Raw genomic sequence first — 12,978 nt, forward strand, 5'->3', positions numbered from 1 at the left:
ACAGGGCTTGAAACATATGGAATCTGATGAAATAAGTATCAGTTGGTACCAAAAAAGGGTGACCTGTTTTGCCTTTGAATACAACACAGTACACAAGCATTAAACTCAAAGCATTTTGTATAGACAATTGCACCTCTGCACCTGTCAGAAGAGTTAAAGGACAAAACCTGGAATTTAAGTTTTCCATACAGCATGCAATTAGCTTCTCAAATCAGCTTAATAAATATTTTTCCTATTCCTTCTCTTTCTGCTATCAGAAATGGGAGTAACCACAGCTGAATAAGATGTGACATAGCTGACAGGAAAGATATTTTACTTATTTCCAGCTGGAAAGTGGTCAGCATGGTGAACATAAGTAATATTTTGTTTTTTTTTTTTCCCAGATATTTCAACCAACTGAACTCTTTGCTGTTGCTAAATCCAGCACTCACAAGACTTTTAACATACTGTCCAAAACAACACTGAACTCCAGTATTTTCCACTTTGAAAAACTAAATGAAGATTTTCTACTAAGAAGTGCAAAGTATATTTCACATAAAAAGGCAGTGTCTTCTGTAAGAAAACAGTGAGAACCAAGACCTTTTATAAGATGATTTTGGGGTGAGAAAATAACTCAGTGAATCCACATCAGTTGGTATCAATTAAAAATATAGATTAAAGAATGAACTAGAAAAATGCCTTGGGTAAGTATGAACTAAGCTTGTGAAAGTACTTTCTGTCTTTGCCTTGCAGTGCTTCAGCATTATTAGACTGGATTATTCTCTTTACCTCTACAAAACTGCTCTGGATCTTGAAAATAATAATGGAACTTAATGTGTGTGTAAACCAAATGTAAATGTTCAGCCTGGGTATTTGCATATACTTCGTCTTTTAGCAGGAAAAGGATTGAGGTTGTGATTGAGATCCATCAACATATTTTTTTTCACTTGTTGATTCCCCATATGCTTATCAAGGTGATATAAGTATTTGGAGTTAGTATATTTTGTCCCATTCACTTGTTTTAAATCCTAGGACTAAACTTTTGACTGAACTTCTGACAAATATAAGTTCAGTGTTTGCCAGGAAGAATGAAGTTGCCTTCCTGAGAATGGCTGGCAAAAGATACTTGAGGTATGAGTGACAATCACTTTTCTAGAGGGGATTAAATGCTGAACCAATTTCTATGCCCCAAAGAATGACTCAAGAGATGTCATCTGCCAAGTAGTATCAAGGAATGCTGTTGCTAAGCCACCATCTCATAATATCGCACAAATTAAGATTGTTTCTCATCAGGGTATCTACATCCTTTCCCAAAATAGCTGGGTTATTTCTAATAGAACAATCTATGATTCTTTATCCATTTATTTTAAAGATAGATTATTTTAAAATAAAGTATTTCTTTACTAATTTGCACAATTCAAAAACAAGCTATTTATTTCATCAAGAAAATAAAGTATAAGCAAATAGATTTCTATAGCCTACAACTGAGTAGCTTGAGGAAAAAAAACAAACCAAAAGCAGTTAAATCTAAGTTTGAATATCCCTACAAAACTTACAAAGCCAAACCTGTGGCTGTTCCAGCTCCTTATATCACTGAAATTAGAGCATATGTGAATTTGAATTGGTGATTACTAAGTCATTGCTACTTTTGAAATAATTTGGGTAGTTTTATAATAGTCTAGATTTCACTAGTGTTACTACAGAGTTCAGAATGTTGATGGAGCAATGTAGACAAAAGAAAGGTTATGAAATTATTATTTTCTAATGAAAACAGATGAAAACAGAAGAAATAAAAATACAGGGTTTGGTACATGTTTGTCAAAATGATGGTGGAAGAACTGAAAACCAGAAATACTTGATTGCATTAACATGAAATGCAAATGACACTAGCTAAAGTATTTATTATAAGTGTACTCATCAAACTTATTATGAATGATACTGTTAGTTACATGTAATAATGTAATTTAAAAATAATTAAGTGAATCTGCAATAACTTTGCCCATAGCAGTAATATACATAAAAATGAAAATACCATCATTTATCATTGTTAAAAACTCAGATATTGATGGAGTTAAACTACAACCTGGCCCAAAATACAATACTAGAAAATAAAACTGTAAAAAATCATTATTCAGAGTTTAAATACACTTTCATAAGCATTGGGAAGGTGATGATACAGTTGTGAAATATTTTTCTCCAACATGCAATGAATATAGGTTTGCTGCTGCAGTACTTCATTGTCACCCACTCTAGAACAGTTTCTGATTCCACCACTGTCATAATCTTTTCTTCTCATGATAATAAAGAATTTTTGTGTTAATACAAGTAGGTAATCAATAAGACACATTTATCTTTTTTTTTTCTTTAACTCTTTAACTATGGGAATTTTTTACTACGATGTTCTTTTACGCTAATTTAGAAAATACACCTATGTAGATGTTATGTAGATGCAACAACAAAGGCAAATTCTTAATGTAGTCAAAATGGCAGAATAACATTGACCTATATAAGGGGTATATTGCTGTAAAATACATTTTATAACTATTAAAACAAATGAATAACACTTATTGCCATAGTAATTAAATTTGACAGCTAGACAAAAGTAATCAGTTCCTTCAGTACACACAGTTCACAAAACTGTTATCCTAACTACAATAGCTTTACAAATGTAACCATCTTGTGAAACCTCTGCTCAGATTCGTAAATCCTCATTCTTATTAACTTAATACTGTTGTACCTGTGTTTTGTTTTGTTTAGCTTTTTGAGTTGCATTCCCTCAGGATAATGCAACAGCAGCTTTTGAGATTATTGGAACCTGTGAGAAACACTGTTACACCGATGTAAAAGTTCATAGCACAATCAAAAGAATTTTTGTTGAATATCTGTAATTGAAAACTGGTCATAAAATTTTAATATGCTTTAAAATTACCCAGCTGTTGCTTACCCCGCTCTGTGTTTGAGTTTTTTATCTAGGATTCCATCTCTGGAAACAAGTTTATTAAATACCAAAATGCCAATCACCATGTTGACCTGTCAAACAGAAAACAAACAGTTGATCTTTCAGTGCCTAAAATAAAATATTGTATCCTGGCTCTATTGTATTATAGGCCAGCAAAATGCCTCCTCTTACATTTCTGAGCATTCGTGTAGCAATGTCCCTGAACACATCGAAAGGTTGTGACAAAAAGGTGACATAATCACACACACTGCAACAGGCTCGTTTTGGGACCTTGAATTATGCTTGGTATCAAACTGTATATGTGTACATGTCTGATGGCCAGAAGCTTGAGTAATAAACTTTAATGTTTTGTCAGTTTTAATTGCACCAATATATATCCTATTCCAGGAAAACTACTGCAATTTGAGTTCCCTGCACAGGGAAGAGCACAGTTCCTTTTTAAACATTTATGGCCCATGTGGGTGTTCCCACTTATGCAGAACCTGCCTGTGGTTTTCCATATCTTCCTGCACCTAAATCACTGCCTATGTCATTCACCAAAATGTCAGTTTGGCTGCAATTTAATATTTTTGTGGACCAGATAAATTCCTGGGATGTCTGTTTAGCCCCACTAAAGTAAATGGTGTTATGATCACAAACATGGGTTGAAGATCTAACCTAAAAAAGACTTAAATGTTTCAGCTGTCGGACTTTGGCACTTAATGGACATATTAATGGCATTTAATGGACAACTTAATGACTGTTATTATCCATTTGTATTATTGGACTGAACTCTATTAACCTGTCTCTGCATGGCCCTACAAATAGGTAATACCAATTTTTGAATCTATTAATGTTCCTTTTTTAAAATTTATTAAAGAAGGAAAATCCTTTTTTCCTGTCAAACTAGTTTTTCAATACCTGTGCCAAAATACCTAATTGTTGCTAGTCTGCCCTGCCAATTACTTTTCAACTTTATTTTCAGCATTAACATTTTCCAGCTGGTGTTACATAATTCTTTGGCTTCAAACACTTAGGCTTAAGTGGCTGCATGGAACAGCTCCTCTGCACAGCTACCAGCTAATGGTAGGGCAAACTGCGACTGTGAACTTCCAACATCTCCGAACAAAGACTTGCCAATTAAACAGAGAACATACAGTTACTTCCATGTGAAAATTATAACTGGTTTTTTGTAAACATCCTTGGCTCTTCTACCATGACAGGGACTGTGAGTTGTACAAAAGGATCCTGGCTTGACTCCAGGCAATGATGAGACAAACTCCATGGGAGTAGTAAACATCCATTTCAGGAAAATTCATGTAGATGAATAGCTTTATCTTTGGTGACTAATAAGACTGATTCTCTTTTACAAGAGAAAACCAGAAATAACCAGTGCTGATAGAGTTATCACAGTATAAAATTTCTGGAGTGGGAAGAGGAATGAGATTCAAAATCTGTAAGGGAAAAATGCTAAATAAATTGTTGTAAAAACTCCATACAGACTGCAGAGCAGATGTCTGATAGCCAATGGCACAGGTAGGATGTAATTCATCTTACCCTGAAGTAGACAGCTGAAATACTTCTGATGATTTGATCTCTAAAAGTATGTATTTTTCTTCACTGACAATGAAATATGGCTGAGATAACTGACTTAGATGCAGAAATCTACGTTGCAGATAGCTACAATTAGGCAGAAATGAATCCTACACCTAAATGCATGTCCAGAGATGTGGAAGATCAATACACAGACGAGTAACATTTCCCAGCTATGAAAATTTTTTCTTTGCCTTCAAAAACAGTAGCCATGGAGAACTTGCTGGCAGGTTCCACTCCTTCTGTTGCTTTTGCTGGCACAGCAATCCAATGCCAAGCAGCACTCTATCAAGACTGTCACTGACTTTCACAAGGCAGTGACAATTGCGTAGATGCTGCTGATAATAACTCGGTGATGCCTGTAACAAGTTTTCTGTGCCACTAATCAGTACATTACTCTTTCACAGCTTACTGTGTAAACATGGAGAGATAATTGGTATAAAGAAGTGATATAATCAAATGAATCATGCATTCAAAATACTGAAGGTATGTTAAACAGACAGCAATGATCTCCGTATTTACAGCAAAATGCATAGTTGATGTATATCTAAGCTTTATAATGGACATAGCACTTTCTGTCATTTCATACAAAAATAGTGGGAATTAGATTAATGTTTACCAAGACAACAGCAGCTGCAGGTCCAACGAAGGCATAAAGTAGCCCTCCTTCCAGAGACAGCCAGCAGCTGGAAAAAACATTAGAGAAGAACTAACACAAATTAAAAATAAGCGTAACACACTGTCAAGAGAGCATTAATAATTAATGCAGCATATTTTTCTGACGTATGAGATTCATCTGCACACACAAAAAAGAACTGCTTTGTTGATATGAAGCAGTAGAGATAGTGAAAGACAAAAGTGAAAGATATTTCCATTACCAGTGGTTAACATTTCAAAATCTTTAACATGAGTTATATATAAACTGAAATGGCCAAAATGTATAAAGACCAAAACAGAAAGTAAGTTTGCAAAAATGTATTGAATCTCCTCTAATCACGTATGATGAGTTAACTTAACAGGCCTTGCCAAATAGGCATCTAGAAACATTTCTAGCTTACCATATCTGATAGTTCTATACTTAAAAGTGGTGAAATGGTCAAGCACCTGTAATACGGAACTTCAGAAAAAAACAGGTTTCTACATATCCTGTCATTTAATAATTGCTATTAGAACTACACCTTAAAGATAATATGTCCATTAGAGAAAAATCATTTACGATATATGATCTGTTCTGTATTCCTTCTAATATTTTGCAAACAATTTAAATGTATATTTTAAAGCATCTGAAAACTGTATTTTCTGGAGACCTCCTAATCTCAAAGAGTTTGTCATTCTGCATCAGGGTTTTCACTAAAAACCATCAGATTTCCAAACACAGAGCACTTACAGAATCAAATTCTAAATATTTGATATACTATGATGTAAAGCTTTTCAAATCTGCAAAAGAACAGGAGCTACACACACTGAAGTAAATGCAGCTGTGCTATTTTTCCAGTGATTACACATTCAAAGAACAGCATGTTTATTTGAATGCATGATCACACCTACATATGAGGAAACTCTAGCATATACATTCAAATAATTTACTTGGATTTCATATCCAGAAACATTCACATCAGAATCATGCATATCTTCTTTATTTTCCATTAGTGCTTTTGTACTTTCCAAAACCAAGTAAAATAAATGCAGACACACCATAATATTAATGGTCTGCTAGGGCTGGTATTCTCACTGCAAGGAACAAAAGCATTTTCCATTGCAATGAAGCCATGTGAAAACTGTCACATGAATGCAACAGCACCAGTGTGCTAAATTCTGGAATGATAAAAGGATGCAAATAGTTCCTATCTGCTTCACAGTTAAAAAGGTAGTACATGCCAAGCTATTTTACATCCCACTTCAAAAACCACCTACAACACTAATGTTCAATTTATTTTTGCAATATCAAAGAAAAATGCTTTCAAATTTTTCTGCTGCTTTTCCTGCTATTTTTTCAAAAGCTAGGTTATTATTGTCAGTCTGGGAACACAGACTTCTGAGAGGGGGAAGTGCACATTCATAGAGCACTTCCTTACCAGTATGAACTTTCAAACTTAGTGAAGATGACCACTTGGAGTAATCAGGACTTGTAATTAAAATTTTCATGTTAATGGGAGACAGAAACAGCAGTTCATAAAAACAGTTGTTGATGCATTGTAGTTTGAAAATAACTTCAGTTACCTGTGCTGAAAAAAGGGTCCTAAATAAAAATAAAAGTTTCTATCACAAAACACTTTGACATAAAGGAAAAATGTTTCCCTCTCTTTTCCATATTATCAAGTAAAATGGCTGTTCAAAAGTGATTTCTGCTTAGAGGCAGAGCTGGAAAAAAATGTAGAGGTTGTCCTTTTTTTCACTTAACCTCATTTTTACACAATCTGAATTTTCAACAGTCTGTATTTTCACCAGTGTGTGACATCATTATTGCAATATATTCAACATTTCCTAGCTGATGACTGAAATTAAATTTTCCTCCATCTTCTTCTGTTGAGGACTGACTGCAGATAGATTTTCAGGTGCCTTCCTACACCACGAGGCAATTCCTGTTGATTTTTTACTAGTTTTCCTTCTCCTCTTTCTTTGCTCTGATAGTTTTCCCCCCTGTGTTTTATAGTTGTTTTTATTTTGTTCTCATGTTCTCTTCTTTCTCCCTGATGTGCACATAGCAGAAAGCCATATAAATTGATTAGTGTTAAGAGCAGCCACTGGTGGCTTTATGGGACCATGTTACATGATCATAAAATTCTGCTGAGTGATGAAGCATCTGTACACTTGCTCCTGTGTCCTGTACATTTTGTGAGATGTTTGATGCTCTCCAGGAGATTGGTTCCTTCTTTTAAGAGAGCATGGCAAGAGTATGACTATGATAGAATTTTAATTTTTGCTGCTACAATAAATTCCTGGAATTTATCTCCACTGTATGTTAACACGAACAGTTCACACAGGTTTATTAACCGTAAGTTTTAGTAGTGATGCCTTCCTAGCTGCGAGTGTCTGAAAAGAGATAGCAACAATATTTAGTAGATTAAAGGCTGGAAAAAGCTATTAAGCTTTCAGACACATTACTCTTTTCCAGATAACCTGAAATATCTAAAAGCTTGTCTCTGTGGGTTTTTGAATTATTTTTAGGAAATCTCTTCAGCCTCTATCTCTATCCCTGTATCTCTATCCCTACAAGTGTCTGGGTGAACTATTTTTCTTATGCAGTATAAAAAATACATAAATATAACTGTCTAATAATTAGGACTCAGAAAAAAAGACAGAAATCAGAGATTGATGATCACAGAAATGGCTCCAGTGTGAACTATTTGAGCACTCTCATCATACATACACCATAGAGAAATGAGACGTGCTGCAAAGATTCTTGAACCTTCTCCTTTTCCATGAATCTCTTCATGTGTGGGACTATGGAATCAGAATAAATTCCTTAATTTTCACTTTTAATGTTCTAAAAATGAGCATCTTGAAGGGCATGAATTGTTTGCAACAGGGTGTGTTTCTGATAGCAGCATGTGTGTAACTGACTGCAACCGATTAGGCAAAATATAGTGTAAGCAATTAAAAAACTTACACAAGTGCTTTAGTTATGGTAGGAGGAGCAGGACAGGAGCTCTGCTTTTACACTGCCCAACAGCTGTCATGAGACAAAATTCTTTGCTGCTTTCTGGAGGGGGACAGCACATCAGCTGGTGATGGAGGAGGAATCTCCATTCCTTGACTTCACTGTTTTCCTTATGTAAATCTGATGTCAAATGCCAAGAAAATATATTTGCAAATAAGATGAGAGAGCTGAATTATGGTTCTATTTGTCCCTTGTACGCCTTCATTTGATCTTTTCTCCCATAGTACCATGCCAGCTGCATTTGGATCCTGGGAGAAGAGCTGCTACATGTACAGAGACCTGCTCTTTTTTACTTTCCAGGTTGCTCTTAATGAATGATTTGTTGCTTTGTCTGAATATTTCAGAATATCCTCTTTTAAAAATGCATTCAGCCCAGGAAGGAAGCAGGAAGAAATGTTAACTAAAGCAAGTACTCACACATGAATGATTTCAGTAGAGAAAATGTAATAGGATTAATCCTGCAAGGGACAGAGCTATTACATCCCCAATGGGGGTCTGGACATCCTTATTTAGTGATTTGCAATTCTCACAGCCTAAATGGTTTTTCAGTTGAGGTTCATAATAAAAAAAATAATAAAAAAAAGCCAGCAAGATGAAAAAAGAATTCAGAGGAGTAGGTTCTCAATATAACACTCAAAAAGGGACTAAGACCACTGTTGCACTTGCCAGCTCTAAGTGTAATTAAGCATTTCAATTACATAAGACATTCCTCATTGAAAAACTCAAGATGCACGTTGTCACAGTTTATAACTACAGAGCTTAGTGGTTGGAGCCAGAACTCAGGAGGAGGTTTGGTTTTGTATTCTTACCCACCCAGAGCTGGAGTGCCAAGATGATGAGACATACAGGGAAGGGAGGGGGAATCCTGATCTCAGTGATGATGCTAAAGAGAATAATTAAATATTCATTGAAGTGAAGGCTTGACCTAACTCATCCACATTGCTGATGAATGCCCTCATTACCAGTCTACAGAGTCATATTTCCTCTTTCTGTCCAGATGCATACTCAATTTCTTAGGCAACGTGAGGAGAGCTCCAAACAGGCTGACCAGAGGAAGCACACCCTTGCATACATAATGGTGGTTGGAGTGCTCCACTGGCAGGAGGAAGGCTCAGCTCCTTCTTCATCAGAAGACTGAAGGGCAGCCTCTCTGAGGAGTCAATTTTCCAAGGTGCTAAATACACACTGGAACCAGCCAGGTGGCTAAACTGGTACTCAATTAGTTGAATGTAAATGAAGCACACACATTTCCTCTTTTCTGTCTCCCAAATACAGCACAGTCCAGGAAATGGGCTGGATCAGGATGTCCAGGAGAGAGGGGATGGATGGGAGAACTGCTTTGAGATGTTTGAAAGGCTTTGGCTCCAAGCTGCTCAGGGGCATTAAACCTGAGGTACCTGCTTGGTGTGCAGAAACCTGACTGCCAAAGAGGCTCTTACCAGTACAGTTTAGGACATGTTTAAAGGTTGGCAGAACACTTAAGGTTCTCTTTTGTAAATCTATATAATGTTAGCTGTTTATGTGGACCCGATGCTCGGTGCTTCTTAAAAGCTTGCTATTTCAAAATCTCAAATGAAATATGGGATTCCTGGTGCTTTGCTGAGCTCAGTCCAAGACTGACATGCTGTTTTCTCTTTGTTTTTATATGGATCACTCAGTGATTCTCAGGGCAATTCCAGGTGTGAATGGATAGCTGTAGAGTGTGCTATGCAGTTCCTGATGGGTATGACAATCTTGGTCAATAAAAACATAGTTTATCATTTCAGATTGACTTACTAGTGAGCTGTTCCATATCCTTTTGTCTTGGTAAAGCCTATTGATATTGCAACCACTAATGCTGGCAGTCCTGAAAAAAAACCAAAACAATAATAATCAGCAGATGCTGAGTAAAATATTGCTGTTCTGCCTGGACAAAAAATGACAGGGCAAGCTAATGCGAAATGGGCCATTTTACATGGAATTAATTATTTAATGAAGCACATTGCTGTTGTAGGGTTTGTTTTTCTAAAGCACTGGCAGGGAGGAGGACACTGTTTTCTGCCCACGTGTACTGCTTTCATGTAGCTAAATTACTGATACATTTGACAGGTCTTAGCTTGAAAGGGGTTTCATGAATATTCAGAGAATGTTTCTTTCTTGTTTTATTTGGATTTCTTGATATTACACTACCTTGCTGAAAATCCTCTAAAATTTTGTTAAAACATATTTAGAAAAGAATGTTACATTATACACCAGCATACCTTGAGCTTGACATACAGTGGAGAAACTTCTAACATAGTTTTCCTTTTAGAAACATGCTGTCTACTATTTTTCAGTTTTACTGAAGAAAATGCTTATATTATTAACATTACCACTGCATTAAATGTTTCATTCCAATGATTCTTAGGAAATTAATTTTACTGACTTACCCCATCCAAGGCACAGGAAACGCTTCCTTATGAGTCGCGTCCTAATTTTTCCAGTAACAGCCATATATGACTGCCACGCTTCTGTCAAAACCCAACAGAATGAAGCTAAGAAGAAGAAGTGTAAAAATGCGGTGGTTGTGGTGCAGATGCCCTGCAGGGAGCAAAGAGAAGCTCATGCTGAATACTTAGGGACAGTCATTTCTGTTTTCAATTCAAAGAGCTGTCATATTCTATCATCTTGACCTTTATCCTTAGCATCAACTCTCCCTTTTCTCCCTTTATGATGTGGTGGCCACAAAGAGCAAGAGAGAGAAAAATGTTGATGGGGATTAGGCAGAAGAGGTTTTGACTGGTTTTCTTAAACACTGAGTGTTCTGAGCAGAGACAAAAACACAAAATAAGTCATGCCAGCAGATTTTTCTCTACACATTTACTTTGACCAGGGACCATCATAAAGCCATTCTAATTCTGTAACTAGTAAGCCAGTTACAAAATTACTGATTATAAAATCACATAGAGCTGAACAGAGAAAATGTGGGGATATAAATGCTCCTAATTACCAGTTACATTTTATTTACCTCTATGAAGAAAGACCCTAATTATAAAATTTAAAGTTGATTTTTTTTATTTTTCAAATATAAATTTTATAGAACATTAGCTTTAGATATTTTTAGGCAAGTTTAAGTATCATAACCCTAACAATTGCCCTGGATATTGTTTTTATGGGTATCAGTCATTTGTCATCTGAAAAGTATTTTGAGCACATGCAATTGACTTTCTTTTGTCACTGTAGCCCTTAATTAAACTTGACACTGTAGCTTGCGTAAATGAGCTTCTTGGCATAAATGATCTGTGCTCCAATGTGCTGCTTAAAATGCCAGCAGCAGGCTATAAAATGCAGTCTGCATAGTACCCCAGAACCAAGACCACACCAGTAATGTTGAGAATATCACTAGCACAATTTATCCTTAGCACAAATTAAAGTGTCAACATTATGTTTAGATTAAAAGGAAGAACAGTTCACACCCCCAACATCAATGAGGTAAATTCATGGAAAAAATAAAAGATATTACTTTATGATTATTTCTTTATGCATCATACACATCTAATAGCTACCTTATGCTTAGCCTTGTATTAAGGCTAGTCAAGAGCTTTTACTAAAATCCCAGTTGAGCAAATTATTTAGGGAGAGAATATGCACATTCCTACTTATATATAGGTGCTTGCACATATTGCTGATTCAAGGCTGATAGGAAGGATACGACATTTATGACACCCATGTATTACACCATCCATGCTTTTCAGTTCTTTTTATGTTCTCAATTACTTCCCAATATGTTTTGAGTTGAATTTTCTGTGGTGTTAATTTTCCCAGATTCTTATTTGAAATCAGTTGTGCTGGGTAATTCCAACAGTTATCTTAAACAAATAGCTGATATCAGCTGACATTAGCATTAGCTGACATTTGAACTTTCAAAAATTTATGCACTTGAGGAGTCAAAATGTAATGTTCTCTTGCTTTGAATTTACAGATGTGACAAACACCTTGTCTTCAAACCCAGTATCAAATTATCTATTTAAATCTAGAGGAAAGGGGTTCTGTACAATGATATGCAAGAGAACTGTTGTCAATAACAAAAACCAAAAACAAACCAAGTAATGTAAACTGGAAAAAAACAACAGATCCTGAAAAGGCAGTACGTATTCCATCCTAGGCTTTGCCATTAATTCTTATGTTTAGATGTCCCTAAGGTATATGGATTCATAAAATCTATCCAGTTGAAGTCTGACTAATAGCAGTGTTTCCTGTGTATGAAAAAAATACCCCAAGCCCCACTTATTTAAAATGAAAGTTCTGCATTGAAACACACAATAAATACAACAGAAAATTCATAAACGTCCTCTCTTTAACTAACTGGTTCATATGTTATTAATTCCTATTATGCAATTTTAATTTGCTTTCCTCTCAATGTTCTTGCAAAAGCTAGAGTTCTGTCAGAGCAAGAATTTGACAACAAAATTACTTTTGAGGAACAGTACAGAATCTTTTATGGAGGAACTGCATAGGTAAAAACACATCCTGAAAAAAGAAAAGGTGAATATACTATTTCCCTTATAAATAATGTAAATACAAATAATCCTGATTTTTTGGTGAAAACACTGCTAACTCTTATGGTTGGCTTGAGTGCCCACTGTAGGATTTAATTAATAATTTATCCTCTATTTTGAACAAAAGAGAAGATGAGAATAATCTGAGACAAATGTGGACATGGCTACTGTGGAAGAAAGAGCTGTGATGAAAATGTTAATGATAATGTTGAGAAGAAAATGAGAAGACAGAAGCAAATTTTATGAGAAGTGATCTGTGCTCTAGCTGCAATATATGACTGTTGATTATA

The 12,978-nt window shown here is 35.5% G+C and overlaps 1 protein-coding gene across 11 annotated transcripts in view; it reads right to left on the minus strand.

The window, feature by feature from the left end:
- Positions 1-12,978, minus strand: part of ADGRB3 (adhesion G protein-coupled receptor B3) — a 445,203-nt gene that overhangs the window by 32,085 nt on the left and 400,140 nt on the right. For all 11 annotated transcript variants that reach the window (XM_054279273.1, XM_054279280.1, XM_054279279.1 and 8 more), the window contains 4 exons: positions 10,580-10,730; positions 9,948-10,017; positions 5,130-5,196; positions 2,924-3,009 (listed from right to left, as the gene is read on the minus strand). In XM_054279273.1, coding sequence (XP_054135248.1) covers positions 2,924-3,009; positions 5,130-5,196; positions 9,948-10,017; positions 10,580-10,730 — 374 coding nt within the window. The remainder of the gene's footprint in view (positions 1-2,923; positions 3,010-5,129; positions 5,197-9,947; positions 10,018-10,579; positions 10,731-12,978) is intronic.

Source organism: Melozone crissalis, unplaced genomic scaffold (assembly GCF_028551555.1).
Source record: "Melozone crissalis strain CALT ecotype California unplaced genomic scaffold, PUWL_Pcris_2 ptg000027l_1, whole genome shotgun sequence".
Lineage (NCBI taxonomy): Eukaryota > Metazoa > Chordata > Aves > Passeriformes > Passerellidae > Melozone > Melozone crissalis.